Source organism: Melanerpes formicivorus, unplaced genomic scaffold (assembly GCF_026170545.1).
Source record: "Melanerpes formicivorus ecotype bairdi unplaced genomic scaffold, bMelFor1.0.p_v2 SCAF_129, whole genome shotgun sequence".
Taxonomy (NCBI): Eukaryota; Metazoa; Chordata; class Aves; order Piciformes; family Picidae; genus Melanerpes; species Melanerpes formicivorus.
In genome coordinates, this window is record NW_027142481.1 from 1,239,913 (window position 1) to 1,257,757 (window position 17,845).

At 48.3% G+C, this 17,845-nt stretch overlaps 1 protein-coding gene across 1 annotated transcript in view; it reads right to left on the bottom strand.

Moving 5' to 3' along the window:
* The window catches only part of EDNRA (endothelin receptor type A), a 60,003-nt gene that overhangs the window by 38,375 nt on the left and 3,783 nt on the right, over positions 1–17,845 (bottom strand). Inside the window, exon 2 of the mRNA XM_068168036.1 lies at positions 13,611–14,104. Within this exon, the coding sequence (XP_068024137.1) occupies positions 13,611–14,012 (402 nt within the window). The 5' untranslated portion in view covers positions 14,013–14,104. The remainder of the gene's footprint in view (positions 1–13,610; positions 14,105–17,845) is intronic.

The following is a 17,845-nucleotide window of genomic DNA, read 5'->3' on the forward strand; positions in this document are numbered from 1 at the left end:
TATTGAAAAGTAGTTGTAAGGTCTCCCTGGAGCCTTCTCTTCTCCAGGCTGAACAGCCCCAATTCTTTCAGCCTGTCTTTGTAGGGGAGGTGCTCCACCCCTCTGATCATCTTTGTGGCCCTCCTCTGGACCCAGGTCTATTTCTTTCTTGTGTTGGGTGTCGCATGGCTGGTAATTCTCCAGCTGGGATTGTGGAATTTCAGCTCCAGACTCTGGTCTGGCTTTGGGTAAAATCAGCATCATTTTCAGGCACCACTGGGTGAAGGTTAAATTGTAAATGACAGCATCAGGGAAAAGTGGCCCCTAGCAGGATTTTGTTCATCACCTGTGCCAATATACATCCCACTTCAGAGGGCAACTGGAAGCTGGCCACCCATTCATTTATGTGCACTGGCTGTGGCTGTTGCATGTACCCAGCAACAGAAACGAGCAAGCACTTTGTAGTGACTGTGAGACCCTCTTCCTACAAGGCAAATATTAGCTTCAAAAAGGTTCTCTAACTCATTGCCCCTCACAGGGAAGCTTTATCCTGGTTCTGGCATGTACACACCTTCCCCACACCCCAGGAAGCTCTCCTTTTATAAGATTTAAAACATTTTACTCCTTTTATTTCTTACACTGCTCTGCTAATTGAAACAACATCAATACCCAATCATTAGCCATGCTTTTCAAGTTGATTTTGATCAGAATTAAGTAGGCAATCCCAAGCACCAATATAGGCTGGGCAGCAACTGCCTTGAGAGCAGACCTGAAGGAAAGGGCTTGGGGGTGCTGGTGGATGAGAAGCTCAACAGGAGCCAGCAGTGAGCAGCTGCAGCCCAGGGAGCTCAACCAGAGCCTGGGCTGCAGCAAGAGAAGCATAGCCAGCAGGTCGAGGGAGGTGATTCTCTCCCTCTACTCCACTCTGGTGAGACCACACCTGGAGCTGTGTGTCCAGTTCTGGAGCCTCTATTACAAGAAGGATGTGGAGGTGCTGGAAGGTGTCCAGAGAAAGGCCACGAGGATGAGCAGAGGGCTGGAGCTGCTCTGCTCTGAGGACAGTTGGGGCTGTTCAGTCTGGAGTAGAGAAGGCTCCCAGGGCACCTTCTGGTGGCCTTCTAGGATCTGAAGGGGGCTTCAGGAAAGATGGGGAGGGATTTTTTAGGGTGTCAGGGAGTGATAGGACTGGGGGGAATGGATCCAAGCTAGAGGAGGGGAGATTCAGATTGTATGTTAGGAAGAAGTTGTTCCCCATGAGGGTGGTGAGAAACTGGCACAGACTGCCCAGGGAGGTGGTGGAAGCCTCATCCCTGGAGGTTTTTAAGGCCAGGCTGGAGGTGGCTGTGAGCAACCTGCTGTAGTGTGAGGTGTCCCTGCCCATGGCAGGGGGTTGGAGCTGGCTGAGCCTTGAGGTCCCTTCCAACCCTGACAATCCCATGATTCCACTTGATTTTTAAGATTAATTTTGCCATCATTTCCATGGGAATCCTCCATTGCCATCCCCTTGGAGCAGGTGCCAGCTTTTATTTCTGTAGATTTTTTGTTTACTTGAGAAATCTGATCCTCTCTTTGCTTTTGCTGATTTGACATCAAAAGGAGTCCTTTGCCCTCTGTTCTGCAGTGGGAAACAACACACTTCTTTTCTCTTTTTAACTGAATGAGTCCTGATTTACTTAGGTAAATCTGAAGAACTGGGGCTACTGGCTCTGCTTTCCAAGTGCTTTTGCATGGTTTAACACACAGATGGTGTTTTCTCTTGAGGCACAAGGGCAGGAGGAATCTGGCTGGTTTTCCCCAGGTTGTTCTCCATGAGCTAGTCAAATGCATTGTGCTTTTGGAAACCCTCTCCCCAAATCTCTCTGAGATTTCAAAAGAAGTTGTGGGGCAATGGAAATCAGCTTTGCCCTTTGTACTGCTTCTAGTATTTCATGGGATGGTGCAGGTCCTGAACAAGAGGAGTGTGGCCAACAGCATGTATTTTTTTTACACTGAAATCAGAAACTGACAGATTCTTCTGTCAGTCTTAAAATAACCTCAGCAGAGTGACCAGACAGGCACAGCTTGAGCATATGGACAGATGAGCAGAATCCAATGGGATGGCATTTAACAAGTCCAAGTGCTGAGTGCTGCACTTTGGGTATGGCAATCCCATGCAGAGCTACAGGCTGGGGTCAGAGTGGCTGAGAGCTGCCAAACAGAGAGGGACCTGGGGGTGCTGATCGACAGCCACCTGAATATGAGCCAGCAGTGTGCCCAGGGGGCCAAGAGGGCCAATGGCATCCTGGCCTGCATTAGGAATAGTGTGGCCAGCAGGAGCAGGGAAGTCATTGTGCCCCTGGACTCTGCACTGGTTAGGCCACACCTTGAGTCCTGTGTCCAGTTCTGGGCTCCTCAGTTTAAGAAGGACATCGAAACACTTGAAGGTGTCCAGAGAAGGGCAACAAGGCTGGGGAGAGGCCTTGAGCACAGCCCTGTGAGGAGAGGCTGAGGGAGCTGGGGTTGTTTAGCCTGGAGAAGAGGAGGCTCAGGGGAGACCTCATTGCTCTCTACAACTACCTGAAAGGTGGTTGTAGCTGGGAGGGGGTTGGTCTTCTCTCCCGGGCACCCAGCACCAGAACAAGAGGACACAGTCTCAAGCTGCACCAGGGGAGGTTTAGACTCGAGGTGAGGAGAAAGTTCATCACCGAGCGAGTCGTTCGTCATTGGAATGTGCTGCCCAGGGAGGTGGTGGAGTCCCCATACCTGGAGGTGTTCAAGAGGAGATTGGATGTGGCACTTGGTGCCATGGTCTAGTCATGGGGTCTGTGTTGATAGGTTGGGCTTTATGATCCTCAAGGTCTCTTCCAACCTTAGTTATACTGTGACACTGTGGTACTATGATCTCCCCTTCTCTGCTGCTTTTTATGGCCTCCCTGCCCTGCCACTGCAGCCCGAAGCAAACAAGACAGCAGTGCTGAGAACATTCCTTTGCAGTGATTTTTAAATGTCACTCCCTTGATTTTACTCTACTGCTGCTGCTATTTTCTAACCCTCATTAGTGTGCTAGCTGATGGCCAAAACATAAAGTCCCACTGTGCACCCCAGCCAATTTATCTATCATCTGAAAGGGAGAATGTTACAACCCAGCCACCAGTACCCACCAGGCCCTGCTCATGTGCATCCCCAGTGTTTATCTAATCCTAGGCTGATACTGGCTGTTTACAGGCAGATGATGACCCTGGAGCTCTGCCCAAAATAGATGAACTGGCTTAGGTGCTGGATATGAACCAGCTCTGAACTGCTCTATAAAAACTGCTTCAGACCAGCAGCTATGTGTCAGGAGGTCCTCTCTCTGCCACATGACCGGGAGGATGAAAGCAAAGGTTTCATACCTACCCTTTCTTGCTTTGATCTCATCCCAATGGCCTAGGGCCTGCTTTTTTCCTGTACCCACTTGGGACCATTGCTGTGTTGACACACAAGATCTGTTTCCCAGAAACTGAAGTGTGTTTCATGCAGATAGTGCTTGCCACCCATCCAGGTTTCTCTCCTGACTTTCATGGCCTTCAAGTGTTCGGTGATACTGATGGAACAACTCTGGCACAACCCTGGCGGTCAGAGTTTCTACCCTGTCTTCAGCAGGACAGATTGAAATACCTTCTTTATTCCATGGCTCCTGTTACACTTGTGCAGTAATGGAGGACAGGATCAAAGCAGCAGATTCCTGCTTCTGTTGACAGTGTCTGCCTCTACAAGTGGCCAGCATCTCCTAACTGTGGAGCAGAAGTTATAAACCCAGTGTATTCCAGGGTGACTTCCTTTTCTTGTGACATAGCCCAGGATGAAAGACAAGAGAGATTCCTCTGGTTCCTTCCTCCCTTCCTCCCTCCCTTTCCATCCTTCCTTCCTTCCTTCCTTCCTTCCTTCCTTCCTTCCTTCCTTCCTTCCTTCCTTCCTTCCTTCCTTCCTTCCTTCCTTCCTTCCTTCCTTCCTTCCTCCCTCCCTTTCCTTCCTTCCTTCCTTCCTTCCTTCCTTCCTTCCTTCCTTCCTTCCTTCCTTCCTTCCTTCCTTCCTTCCTTCCTTCCTTCCTTCCTTCCTTCCTTCCTTCCTTCCTTCCTTCCTTCCTTCCTTCCTTCCTTCCTTCCTTCCTTCCTTCCTTCCTTCCTTCCTCCCTTCCTCCCTTCCTCCCTTCCTCCCTCCCTTTCCTTCCTTCCTTCCTCCCTTCCTCCCTTCCTTCCTTCCTTCCTTCCTTCCTTCCTTCCTTCCTTCCTTCCTTCCTTCCTTCCTTCCTTCCTTCCTTCCTTCCTTCCTTCCTTCCTTCCTTCCTTCCTTCCTTCCTTCCTTCCTTCCTTCCTTCCTTCCTTCCTTCCTCCCTTCCTCCCTTCCTCCCTTCCTCCCTCCCTTTCCTTCCTTCCTTCCTCCCTTCCTCCCTTCCTTCCTTCCTTCCTTCCTTCCTTCCTTCCTTCCTTCCTTCCTTCCTTCCTTCCTTCCTTCCTTCCTTCCTTCCTTCCTTCCTTCCTTCCTTCCTTCCTTCCTTCCTTCCTTCCTTCCTTCCTTCCTTTCTTCCTCCCTTTCTTCCTTCTTTCCTTTTTCCTTCCTTTCTTCCTCCCTTTCTTCCTTCTTTCCTTTTTCCTTGCTTTCTTCCTTGCTTTCTTCTAGTTTCCTCTAGGAGATGTTGAGCTGTCTCAGTAAAGCTCTGCCTTAAACTGTGTTCCACAGATATGTCTGCCCCTGTCTGCTTCAAGGCATGGGCCAAGTATGGTACCTGGTGTTTTGGTGGGAACCCAGGTGAAATCTGACTGACACAGATGTGTCCAAAGTCTGTACCACTGAGCTAGCTGCCTGAAGTGGCAGAAGATGCTGATTCTGACTGGAGTGTTCCTCCTGTCTCTGATCTGTAACTGCTTAGTTAGGAAGGGTGGATTGAGTCTCCTGCTTGTCTTGTGGTACTTCAGTTGTGGTATTTTGATTGAGTGACTCACTGGGAGCCTTCTGCCCCCATGAAACTTCACAGGACAAGAATTCACTGTGTGTTCTCAAGCCCTTCTCTTCTTCCTAGAACCCAAACAGCCAAGAGAGAATTGCATTGCAGGACAATCCTCATCCATTTCTTGCTTGGGACCCCCACACAGAGACTGTTGCACATCTCAAATAAAAACCTCAGCTGTTTTCCACCCCTTTGCTGGGAGAAAGGAGAGCTGCAAGGGTGAAGGAGAGAAAACACAGCCACTCTGTAGGTATTTCTTCCCTTCCCACTGCTAGAGTGAGAAGCCTCTGCTTTGGAAAGGATGAGTAGACAAAGGCAAACGGCAAGGCTAATTTTGGGCTAATAAGATCAATACTGAGTGTATCCTGGTGACAGGATAGTGTGGGCTTCTGGTATCACTGGGGTTTTCTCTTTATAGTTAGATGCCCTGGCAGACAGGGCACACTGCATCCCTTCAGCTCTTCTTTGCAGGAAATACATTCCTAGTTTTGCTGCAACCCAGGACTCTCCTTTTTTTTCCACTCAGAGTAGATAAAACACTGATTGTGGGTTTGGTTGTTTTTTTTATGGAAGGAAGAAAGGTTATGTGAGGATGCATGAGAACCATCAAGGATAGTTTTTCCCCTGAATTGCCTGAGCACAGCTTTTGCTGCTATTTTAGAATCATAGAATTGTCAGGGTTGGAAGGGACCTCAAGAATCAACCAGTCCCAACCCCCCTGCCATGGGCAGGGACACCTCACACTACAGCAGGTTGCTCACAGCCACATCCAGAGCCTGGCCTTAAAAACCTCCAGGGATGAGGCTGCCACTCCCTCCCTGGGCAACCTGTGCCAGTCTCTCACCATCCTCATGGGGAACAACTTCTTCCTAACATCCAATCTTAATCTTCCCATTTCTAATTTTGCTCCACCCCCCCCCCCCCCAGTCCTATCACTCCCTGAGACCCTCAAAAATCCCTCCCCAGCTTTCTTGGAGCCCCCTGCAGAGCCTGGAAGGTCACAAGAAGGTCTCCTCAGAGCCTTCTCTTCTCCATGGATCCCTGCTCTGAGGGACAGCACTCCACATGCCAGGCAGGAATGACTCAGTTTAGCATTGCATAGGCTGCTGAATATAGGTACAGACAGACTTCTACAGACCACACACAACAGAGGAGGGTAATGGTAATAAACATTTATCCAGTTACTGGAAGGCCACAATAAGGTCTCCTTGGAGCTTTCTCTTCTCCAAACAGAACAGTCCCAACTCTCTCTCTCTGTCTCCACAGGAGAGGAGCTCCAGCCCTCTGATCATCCTCCAGGTCCCTCTCTGGACATCTTCTGCTCATCTTTGATTAAAGCTGGAGGTAGCAGAGGTTCTTAAGCCAAATCAGAAATGCCTACAGTCTTTTTCTCCTGCTTGGGCAGGAGAAAATATGAGAACATGGATTATACTGCAAGGGATCCTGAAAGGTAAGAACACAAATGTCCTGGGTTTGCAGCAGAACATTCTGTCTCAGCTAAGTGGTTAAAAAAAGACAATCCTGAGTTTTACATACTTGTTAAAAACCTACTTAGGGCTGAAGTATGCCTAGCAACTCCAGACATCTCCCCTGGGGTATTTTTGCTGTTTACAAAGTAAGATTAGTTTCTTTTGTTGTTGTTGTTGTTGTTGTTGCTCTGTGGTGCTGGCTGACTTCCCATCCTTTTAGGTAGGCTGTTTCTCAAGCTCTTCCCTAGGGAAATGAGCTGCAAGGTGTGCTTATGTGAAAGGGGGTTTGCTGAAAAGGCTTTTTTTTCTCAATCCCTGGGCAAAATGTTGCTTTTGTTACTCCTCCAGCTGTGCTGTCTTTTGTGCATTGGTAAACAGAGTGACAGGATTGCTAAGACACGACTGCAGGACTGGTAAACCCTAGATATGCACAATGCAAACAATTCCTTCTTATCTGTAGAGCTCAGCTGATTGGAAAATAAAGATAGCAAACATCCCCAAGTAGTCTGGTAAGCCCAGAGCAGTGTTCACAAATCCCCTGAGCAGAAAGGTTGGCAGAGGATGTGAAACTAAGGTGAGGGAGGAGCTGCCTGTGCATTGAAGGGACATACATCCCACCCCCCCTCCCAGATTCATTAAAGGCATTACAGCCATTAACTAAAGGCAGACCAGACCTTGAGCTAAGACCTAGAATAGAAACTCTCTTCTTTAAGCCCTACTTTGGTATCCACATTAAACACTTTCTTCTAGGAAGCTGTAGTCTGTAAATGGAGAAGGCAGATTCCTGATGGACTTCCCTTTCCTGTTCTGTTTTGGATAACTCTTGCTTTCAGGACTCAGCAAATATCATAACTACTGGGTTGGAAGGGATCTCTGGAGATCATGGAGTCCAACCCCCCTGCCAGGGCAGGACCATAGAATCCAGCACAGGTCACACAGGAATGCATCCAGATGGGGCTTGAAAGCCTCCAGAGAAGGAAACTCCACAACCTCTCTGGGCAGCCTGTTTCAAGTGTTCTGTGAGCCTCACAGTGAAGAAGTTCCTCCCCATGTTGAGGTGGAACCTCCTGTGCTGTAGTTTATATCCATTGCCCCTTGTCCTATGCCAGGGTGCAACTGAGCAGAGCCTGTCCCCTCCCTCTTGACCCCCAGCCCTCAGAGATTTATAAACACTTATTAAATCCCCTCTCAATCTTCTCTTCTCCAGACTAACCAACCCCAGGGCTCTCAGCCTGACCTCACCAGGCAGTGCTGCAGTCCCTTCACCATCTTTGTATCCTCCCTTGGACTCTCTCCAGCAGATCCCTGTCCCTCTTGAACTGGGGAGCCCACAACTGGATGCAATATTCCAGGTGAGGTCTCACCAGGGTAGAGCAGAGGGGGAAGAGAACCTCCCTGGATCTGCTGGCCACACTCCTCTTAATGCCCCCTAGGACCCCATTGACCTTCTTGGCCCCCAGGGCACATTGCTGTCCCATGCAGAACTCGTTGTCCACCAGCACTCCCAGCTCCTTCTCCACAGGGCTGCTCTCCAGCAGATCACCTCCCAGCCTGTACTGCTGCAGTTGATTCTTCCTTCCCAGATGCAGGACTCTCCACTTATCCTTGTTGAACCTCACTGGGTTCCTCTCTGCCCAATTATCTTAGTTCAGTCTATTAAGGCTGGATTTATAACTGGCATCCTTCCTGCAAAACTCACTTTGTTACCATTTTTACTGTTGATTTGATACTACACATGGAAGTGCTTGTGGTAATTAAGTGTAATGGGGCTTTAATACCTCCAGAGCATCTTCAAAGGAGGCTAGTGGCTGTTACTCACCTCTCAATCCATTTAACAAATTGCTAAGGGGAATCCACTGTATAATTACAGCAATTGGAGAGAGTCAGGGGGAATTTTTGAGCTCACTGTTCTGTGAAGAAAGGATATAAATGTCAGAGACCTGTGACCCTATCTGGAGCTGATGGAAATTACATAATTGCTTTTTTTTTCCCTTTGTTAATTGTCTCAATGCCTCACAAAATGAGGGACTCAATCCTCCTGAGAACTTTCAGTTTCAATTGCTGTGATCTTATTCTTCCCCAGGAGGCTCTGGAGCAGGTTGCCCAGAGAAGTTGTGGAGGCTGCAAGGCTGGAAGTGTTCAAGGCCAGGCTGGATAGAGCCTTGAGCAAGCAAGCAGGAGGCATCCCTGCCCGTGGCAGTGGGGTTGGAACTGGATGGTCTTTAAGACCCCTTCCAACCCAAACTATTGTATGACTTCATCTTCTTTCTAGCTGCTTCTTTCTAAGGATTTGTAAAATGGATTTGAATAGCAGTGGCATTACCTACTTCTTTTTTGGCAGTGGTTTCAAAGCAGTTAAAGTTACCTCATGATCCAGCAAAGTGCTAACACCTCTTTCTGATAGGTCACTGCAATACCACAGTATTTCACATCCTGTTCTATATGATGTGGCCCTCTTAATACTGCATGATTGGCTATTTTAATATGCAGATGAATGCTTCTTTGCTGTGGTTCTGACTGCTGTGTCCTCCTAAGCATGAAGAGCTGACCTATAAGGTGCTGTTTGATGACCTTAGTTTACACAGGATGCTAATACATGGTTTGACATGAGGCTGACACTGAAGCTAAAAGAAGAATTAAAGCGTAGCTCAGAAGCAAGGATATAAACTGAGTTAAAATTAAGGTGCATAGTTCAGAATCAACCCTATAAAATGGTGGAAGAATAAAAGGTATTTTGGAACCAAGCACAGAAAACACTTTAAAGTATAGGTCAGAATCAAGAGAAGGCTCTGAGGAGACCTAATTGTGGTCTTGCAGTATGTTAAGGGGGCTCCAAGAAAGCTGGGGAGGGATTTTTTAGGGTGTCAGGGAGTGATAGGACTGGGGGGGATAGAGCAAAACTAGAAGTGGGTAGATTCAGATTGGATGTTAGGAAGAAGTTGTTCCCCATGAGGGTGGTGAGACACTGGCATAGGTTGCCCAGGGAGGTGGTGGAAGCCTCATGCCTGGAGGTTTTGAAGGCCAGGCTCTGGATGTGGCTGTGAGCAACCTGCTGTAGTGTGAGGTGTCCCTGCCCATGGCAGGGGGTTGGAACTGTCTGATCCTTGAGATCCCTTCTGACCCTGACAATTCTATGCTTCTAAGTACACCAACCAGTTTAAAATGAAAATATAGGTCAGAACCAAGGGTATAAAATACTTTGAAATGGAAACTTTAAACCCAAACCCAAACCCACTTTAATTTGTAGCCCTTCCAACCTCCTGTGATTCTGTGACACTGTGATGTTTAATCACATGCATTATTATTAGCAGGCTTGGTTGCATGGTTTAGTTGGTTGGGTGGTGTTGGATGATAGGTTGGACTCGATGATCTTGAAGGTCTCTTCCAACCTGGTCTATTCTATTCTATTCTATTCTATTCTATTCTATTCTATTCTATTCTATTCTATTCTATTCTATTCTATTCTATTCTATTCTATTCTATTCTATCCTCATTTCAAATTCATCTTATAGTAAAGCCAGATAAAACTGAAAGGCTTACTGAAATTCATACTCCTGGCAGCTGAGAGCAGGTACTGCATTTTAGCTTGATAACAGCCCTCTGCACACGTGTAAACCATGCACATTTACATGTTTATGATCCATGAATGAAGTTAAGGTTTTATGACTTTACCCTACCAATAGCTGTGTTACAATGCAGGTCAGCAGTTCTGATGTCAATAGTTATAGAGAGATAAAAGACAATGTTAGGAAGAAATTCTTTACAGGGAGAGAGATTGCCCATTGGAATGGGCTGCCCAGGGAGGTGGTGGAGTCACCATCACTGGAGGTGTTTAAAAGGAGACTGGATGGGGCGCTTGGTGCCATGGTTTAGTTGATTAGATGGTGTTGGGTGATAGGTTGGACATAGAATAGAATAGGATAGGATAGGATAGGATAGGATAGGATAGGATAGGATAGGGTAGAATAGAATTAACCAGGTTGGAAGAGACCTTTGAGATCATTGAGTCCAACCTATCATCCATCACCATCTAATCAACTAAACTTGATCTCTAAGGTTTTCCCCAACCTGGTTAATTCTGTATTCTGTCATTGGCTGTCTCTTGAAGTTTAAAGCCACAAGACTCTAACTATGGTCAAACCATGCATTAAAGTACCTTGTTTACAACACAGGTTAATCAGAGTTAAATCTCCAGAATCTTTAAGGGCCCAAATTGTGAGGAATGTTTGTTTTGTTTTGCTTTGCTTTGTTTTGTTTTAGAACAGAACAGGATAGAATAGAAAGAATAGAATAGAATAGAATAGAATAGAATAGAATAGAATAGAATAGAATAGAATAGAATAGAATAGACCAGTTTGGAAAAGACCTTTGAGATCATCGAGTCCAACCTATCATCCAACACCATCTGATCAACTAAACCATGGCACCAAGCACCCCATCAAGTCTCCTCCTAAACACCTCCAATGATGGTGACTCCACCACCTTCCTGGGCAGCCCATTCCAATGAGCAATCTCTCTCTCTGTGAAGAACTTCTTCCTAACACCCAGTCTAAATCACCCCTTGTGCAGCTTGAGACTGTCCTCTTGTTCTGGTGCTGGTATCCAGTCCTGGGCCCCTCAGTTTAAGAAGGACATTGAGATACTTGAAGGTGTCCAGAGAAGGGCAACAAGGCTGGGGAGAGGCCTTGAGCACAGCCCTGTGAGGAGAGGCTGAGGGAGTTGGGATTGTTTAGCCTGGAGAAAAGGAGGATCAGGGGAGACCTTATTGCCCTCTACAACTACCTGAAGTGAGGTTGTAGTCAGGAGGGGTTTGGTCTCTTCACCCAGGTAACCAGCACCAGAACAAGAGGACACAGTCTCAAGCTGCGCCAGGGAAAGTTTAGCCTCCAGGTGAGGAGAAAGTTCTTCACAGAGAGAGTCGTTCGCCATTGGAATGTGCTGCCCAGGGAGGTGGTGGAGTCCCCATCCCTGGAGATGTTCAGGAGGGGATTGGACGTGGCACTTGGTGCCATGGTCTAGTCATGGGGTCTGTGTTGACAGGTTGGACTCAATGATCTTTGAGGTCTCTTCCAAACTTGGTGATTCTTTGATACTGTGGTTATATTACTCAGTGATTAATTTACTAACAGAAACACCTGAAGGTTTTACTGAGAAAAGAAAGGGGGAAAGTCTAACATCCCACCAGCTATCTACCCCTGTGTGATCCCCAAAGTTAGAATTAGTAGCTTACAAAAGCCTTTGACAATTTTCTCAGCTAAGTCAGTTAACATCAGTGCCATATGTTGAGAAAGGGACTCCCTTCATTCAAGCCTTGGGGTCATGCATGCTACATCAGTAAACCTGTTGCATCAGAAAGAAGCAGTGCTTTCTGGCTTTGTTCAGTTAAAATGGAAACTAAAAACTGAGGCAGGAGACCTTTGTATCATGTTAAAGAATTGCTGAGGGTCCTGTTTTGTACTTTGACAAATTCAGATGGAATTTAGTGTTTCAGATATATTGTAGTCAACCTGCCAAGCTTCGCCATGCTTGTACTTGGACCATGTGTCACCATACCATTTGCTTTGCGTGCTTAATAGCAGCACAAATGTCACAGTCGTGGATGACTTGTGTGATAGCATCTGTGGATCTGTCACGAGCCCATTGGTAGGTTGCATCTCTGGTATAACTGATTTTACCAGCTCTGCAATCATGGTGAGAATCTGCTCTTAACAAATGCTTGAAAGAGTCCACTGCAGAGCCACAAAGATGATTAGGGCAGTGGAACATCTTCCTTAGGAGGACAGACTGAGGGAGCTGAGGGCTCTTTAGCTCGCAGAGGAGGAGCCTCATTCCTTGATAAAGATGTGCAGGGTGAGTGCCAAGAGGCTGGAGCCAGGCTCTGCTGGGTGATGCCCAATGGCAGCACAAGGGGCAGTGGTGGGAGCTGAGGTATAGGAAGTTCCATGGAAACATGAGGAAGACTTCTTTCCCTGTGAGGGTGAGAGAGCACTGGAACAGGCTGCCCAGGGTGACTGTGAAATCTCCCTCTCTGGACATATTCAAGACCTGCCTGGATGTGATCTGCTCTAGGTGACCCTGCTCTGGCAGGGGGTTTGGGCTGGATGAGCTTTCGAGGTCCCCTTCCAGCCCCTACCATTCTGTGATTCTGTGAAATATTGAATGAAAAGCTGAATGCTCAGCTGCACTGACATGACCTCTCTCTGCAAAGCCCTAACCTGGAAGCCTGTAGTGAAAACCCTTGCAGAAAGTATGTTCTGTAAAAACATCAAGTGAGGATGGGATGTTCCAAAAACAGCAACTAGTCCAATGCTGTTCTGCTCCCATCAAGGAGCAGAACAGCTTACAGCCAGACTTCCCTTGTGAATTCTTTGGCTGGCTGTAGTGGCTATCATAACTGAAGAGTTCTGTGAAATGCCCAAGGCCACGCTTTGGTTGAGACCTAAGAACATCATCTTGGAAAGGAGTCCTATGGAGGTGAGAGCTGAGAGCAAGGCCTTTGTTATAGAGTACAAAAGAGTAGTTTGGTTTGGGTTTTTTTTCTTTCTTAAATGGAGTACTCACAGAGCAAGGAGTAACTCTCCTCTGGTGACACCCCATTTGGAGTACTATATCCAGTTCTGGAGCCCCTATTAAACCAGTTCTGGAGCCCCTATTAAAGGAAGGATCTGGAGGTGCTGCAAGGTGTCCAGAGAAGGGCCATGAGGATGAGCAGAGGGCTGGAGCTGCTCTGATATGAGAACAGACTGAGAGAATTTGGGCTGTTCAGTCTGGAGAAGAGAAGGCTCTGAGGAGACCTTCTTGTGGCCTTCCAGTATCTGAAGGGGGCTCCAAGAAAGCTGGGGAGGGACTTTTGAGGGTGTCAGGGAATGATAGGACTGGGGGGAATGGAGTAAAACTAGAACTGGGTAGATTCAGATTGGATGTTAGAAGAATTTTTTCACCATGAGGGTGGTGAGAGCCTGGCACAGGTTGCCCAGGGAGGTGGTGGAAGCCTCATGCCTGGAGGTTTTTAAGGCCAAGCTGTATGTGGCTGTGAGCAACCTGCTGTAGTGTGAGGTGTCCCTGCCCATGGCAGGGGGGTTGGAACTGGCTGAGCCTTGAGGTCCCTTCCGACCCTGACAATCCCATGATTCTATAACCACAGAGAGCAGACAGCAAGGAAACTGCAATCAGAATGGGTGGTTGTTGCATCCTACCTTGTAGACCATGATGGGAATATCAATGACGATGTAGATGAGGTCTCCTAGGGCCAGGCTGGCGATCAGCGCGTTGGGGCCGTTCCTCATGCACTTGTTCTGGTAAATGATCCTCAGCAGAGTTGCATTCCCAACCATCCCAACGATGAAGATAGCGCAAGACACCACCGTGTTAATGTACTTGAAGGTCTCTGCAATCTTAGTCTGCTGGGAGCACTTGACAGTCTGGTTGGACACCAAGGGCTGCCTGGTGGTGAGGAGTATGCTGGATTCCATCCCTGAGAAAGTGGGCAGGTGGGTTCCCAAGTCGCTCCGATTGGCAGCGAATCTGTCCGAGCTGTCGCTGAGGACAAATCCTGGAAGCAGCAGCAGCAAGGAAACTCTTAAACACGAGGCTTCCATCCTGAAGTCCCCAAAGACCAAATCCTTTGAGGTGGGGGGGTAGGGTGGGGGTGGGTTTCAGTAGCTCAGTGAGATGCTTCTCACTTCTTCACCTGCAGAGAAAAGCAATAAACAAAGAGAAGAAAGAAATCAATACAGCAGGCAGCCTGGCAGCAGGTAAGTGGTGAGCTGTGGATGTGATCTAGCTGGACTTGTGTAAGGCCTTAGACATGGTCCCCCCCACAACATCCTGCTCACCAAGTTGTAGACATGGGGATTTGCTGGGTGGAGTGTTCAGTGGATAAGGAATTGGCTGGATGGTCGCATCCAGAGGGTGGTACTCCACGGCTTGAAGTCCAGATAGAGAGCAGTGGCAGTGGTGTCCCTCAGGGGTCCACTCTGGGACCTGTGCTGTTCAGTATTTTTATCAGTGCTATAGACAGTGGGATCCAGGCACCACCAGCAAGTGTGCAGATGGCACCAAGCTGAGTGGTGCTGTCCATATGCCAGAGGGACAGGATGGCATCCAGAGGGGTCTGGACAAGAGGTGGCAACAAGGGAACCTCAAGAGGTTCAATGAGAGCAAGTGCAGGGTTGTGCACCTGGGTGGAACAATCCTCACTATCAATGCAGACTGGGGGAGGAGGGGATGGAAAGCAGCCCTGTGGAAAAGGACTTGGAGGTGCTGATGGGTGAGAAGTTGGACAGGAGCAGGCAGGGTGAACTTGCAGCATAGAAGGCAAATCACATCCTGGGCTGAATCAAAGGATGCGTTGCCAGGAGATTCAGAGAGGTGATTCTGCCACTTTGCTCTGGGGAGACCTCACCTGGAGTACTGCATGCAGGTCTGGAGCCCTCAATATAGGAAGAACATGAAACAAGTTGCCCAGGGAGGTGGTTGAGGCCCCATCCCTGGTGAGGCTCAGCAGGGCTCTGGGCAGCCTGATCTAGTTGAGGATGTCCCTGCTGACTGCAGGGAGGTCAGACTGAATGAGCTTTGGAGGTCCCTTCTGGCCTGGACCATTCTATTATTCTGTAACACACCCTGTTTCTCACTTAGGAAAGGACTTTGAGTGTACAGCCTCTGCACACATATGGATAAACACCTCCATCATCACTGTGCCCCTCTGAAATCTGGATTAGCCACAGTAACTGCCTGACAAAATTCAGTCACCCAAAATTCCCTCAGTAACTGACAGCTTATCCCAGTGGGGTCCCACAGACCCCTGTGAGTTTGAGACAGAAGTTGTATATGAGAGGAAACAATATGCTGGATGAAGTTCTGTGCTAAAGTAGTCTTGCAGGAGAAGGGGTTGGTCTCTTCTCCCAGGCAAGCAGCACCAGAACAAGAGGACACAGTCTCAAGCTGTGCCAGGGGAAGTTTAGGCTGGAGGTTAGGAGGAAGTTCTACACAGAGAGAGTGATTGCCCATTGGAATGGGCTGCCCGGGGAGGTGGTGGAGTCACCATCACTGGAGGTGTTCAGGAGGAGACTTGATGGGGTGCTTGGTGCCATGGGTTAGTTGGTTAGGTTGGATGATAGGTTGGACATGATGGTCTTGAAGACCTCTTCCAGCCTGGTCTGGTCTATTCTATTCTATTCTATTCTATTCTATTCTATTCTATTCTATTCGCTATCAATATCAGAGGGGGGTGTCAGATGAAGGTGCCAGGCTCTTGGCAGTGGTGCCCAGTGCCAGGACAAGGAGCAGTGGGTGCAAGACGGAACACAGGAGGTTTCACCTCAGCATGAAGAGACTCTCCTGTGCTGAGAGGGTGCTGGAGCCCTGGAGCAGGCTGACAGAGAAGCTGTGGAGTCTCCTTCTCTGGAGACTTTCAAACCTGCCTGGATGTGTTCCTGTGTGACCTGCCCTGGGTGAGGACACAGTCTCAGACTGTACCAGGGGAGGTTTAGGCTGGATGTCAGGAAGAAGTTCTTCATAGAAGGAGTTATTTGCCATTGGAATGAGCTGCCCAGGGAGGTAGTGGAGTCACCATCACTGGAGGTGTTTAGGAAGAGACTTCATGGGGTGCTTGGTGCCATGGCTTAGTTGATTAGGTGGTGTTGGGTGATAGGTTGGACTTGATGATCTCAAAGGTCTTTTCCAACCTGCTTAATTCTCTCCTCTCCTCTCCTCTCCTCTCCTCTCCTCTCCTCTCCTCTCCTCTCCTCTCCTCTCCTCTCCTCTCCTCTCCTCTCCTCTCCTCTCCTCTCCTCTCCTCTCCTCTCCTCTCCTCTCCTCTCCTCTCCTCTCCTCTCCTCTCCTCTCCTCTCCTCTCCTCTCCTCTCCTCTCCTCTCCTCTCCTCTCCTCTCCTCTCCTCTCCTCTCCTCTCCTCTCCTCTCCTCTCCTCTCCTCTCCTCTCCTCTCCTCTCCTCTCCTCTCCTCTCCTCTCCTCTCCTCTCCTCTCCTCTCCTCTCCTCTCCTCTCCTCTCCTCTCCTCTCCTCTCCTCTCCTCTCCTCTCCTCTCCTCTCCTCTCCTCTCCTCTCCTCTCCTCTCCTCTCCTCTCCTCTCCTCTCCTCTCCTCTCCTCTCCTCTCCTCTCCTCTCCTCTCCTCTCCTCTCCTCTCCTCTCCTCTCCTCTCCTCTCCTCTCCTCTCCTCTCCTCTCCTCTCCCATTCCATTCCATTCCATTCCATTCCATATGAAATACCAAAGTGTGTGTGCCAAGCAAAGAAGAGTCTTTGGAGTCTGCTGAATGGTATTTCAGCCCAAAGAAAAAGCTATTTAGCTATTTCTTCTTATAATTTGAAAATGTGAGCTAACAGCACTGCACTAAATATTAAAGGTTAATTGAACATTTGTTAATTTCCTGAGTATTAGTGCGGTATTGCAACAATCAGGCACCACATCACTTTGCTCTGACGTTATAACTACCTGGATTTCAAAGGAAGATTGAAAGCACATGTCATGTGACATGACAAAGTCCCTAAATATTAGGAGAAAGACTTTTGTAGTCTCAGGGTAGGCCTCTGGCCAGGAAAGTCCCTTCAAACTTTATGTTGTCATTCCTGAATGCCATTGAAATGCATCTTGAGTACTTTGCCACAGTGAAGAGAATTATAGAGATGTAAGCTCTTTAAAAGTAGGACATGGACCTGATGGAGAGGGTGCAGAGGAAGGCCACAAAAATGATCAGGGGGTTGGAGCAGCTCTGTTACAAAGGACAGGCTGAGGGAGCTGAGGTGTTCAGCCTGGAGAAGAGGAGGGACCTAATAGTGGCTTTTCAGTACCTGAAGGGGGTTACAAGTAGGCTGTAGAGAGACTGTGTGCAAAGGCCTGCAGGGACAGGACCAGGGGCAATGGCTTCAAACTAGAGAAGAGCAGATTTAGATTGGATATCAGGGAGAAGTTCTTTACTATGATGTCAGTGGAACACTGGAACAGGTTGCCCAGGGAGGTGGTTGAGGCTCCATGCCTGGAGATATTGAAGGTGGGGCTCAACAGGGGTCTGAGCAACCTGATCTAGTTGAGGCCCTATCCCTGGAGATATTGAAGGTGGGGTTCAACAGGGCTCTGAGCAACCTGATCTAGCTGAGGCTGTCCCTGCTGACTGCAGGGAGGTTGAGCTGGATGACCTTTGGAGGTCCCATCCAGCCTGGACCATGCTATGATTCTAAAAGAGAGAAAAAAATGAACCCTTGCTTTAGTGGTCTAAGCAACAGCTCATGACTTTTCCAGACAGGAAAGGAAGCATCATACAGCATTCTGTCCCAGGAAGTACATGTGGAGCCACCAGAGCTGGCTCCCTGCCACGGTGGGTATAGATACTACACCTCCAGTGAAGCCAAGAGGCCTCAGTTTAATATAAGATACAGATTGGTTCCACACAGCTCCTATTTGCAAAGCAAGACA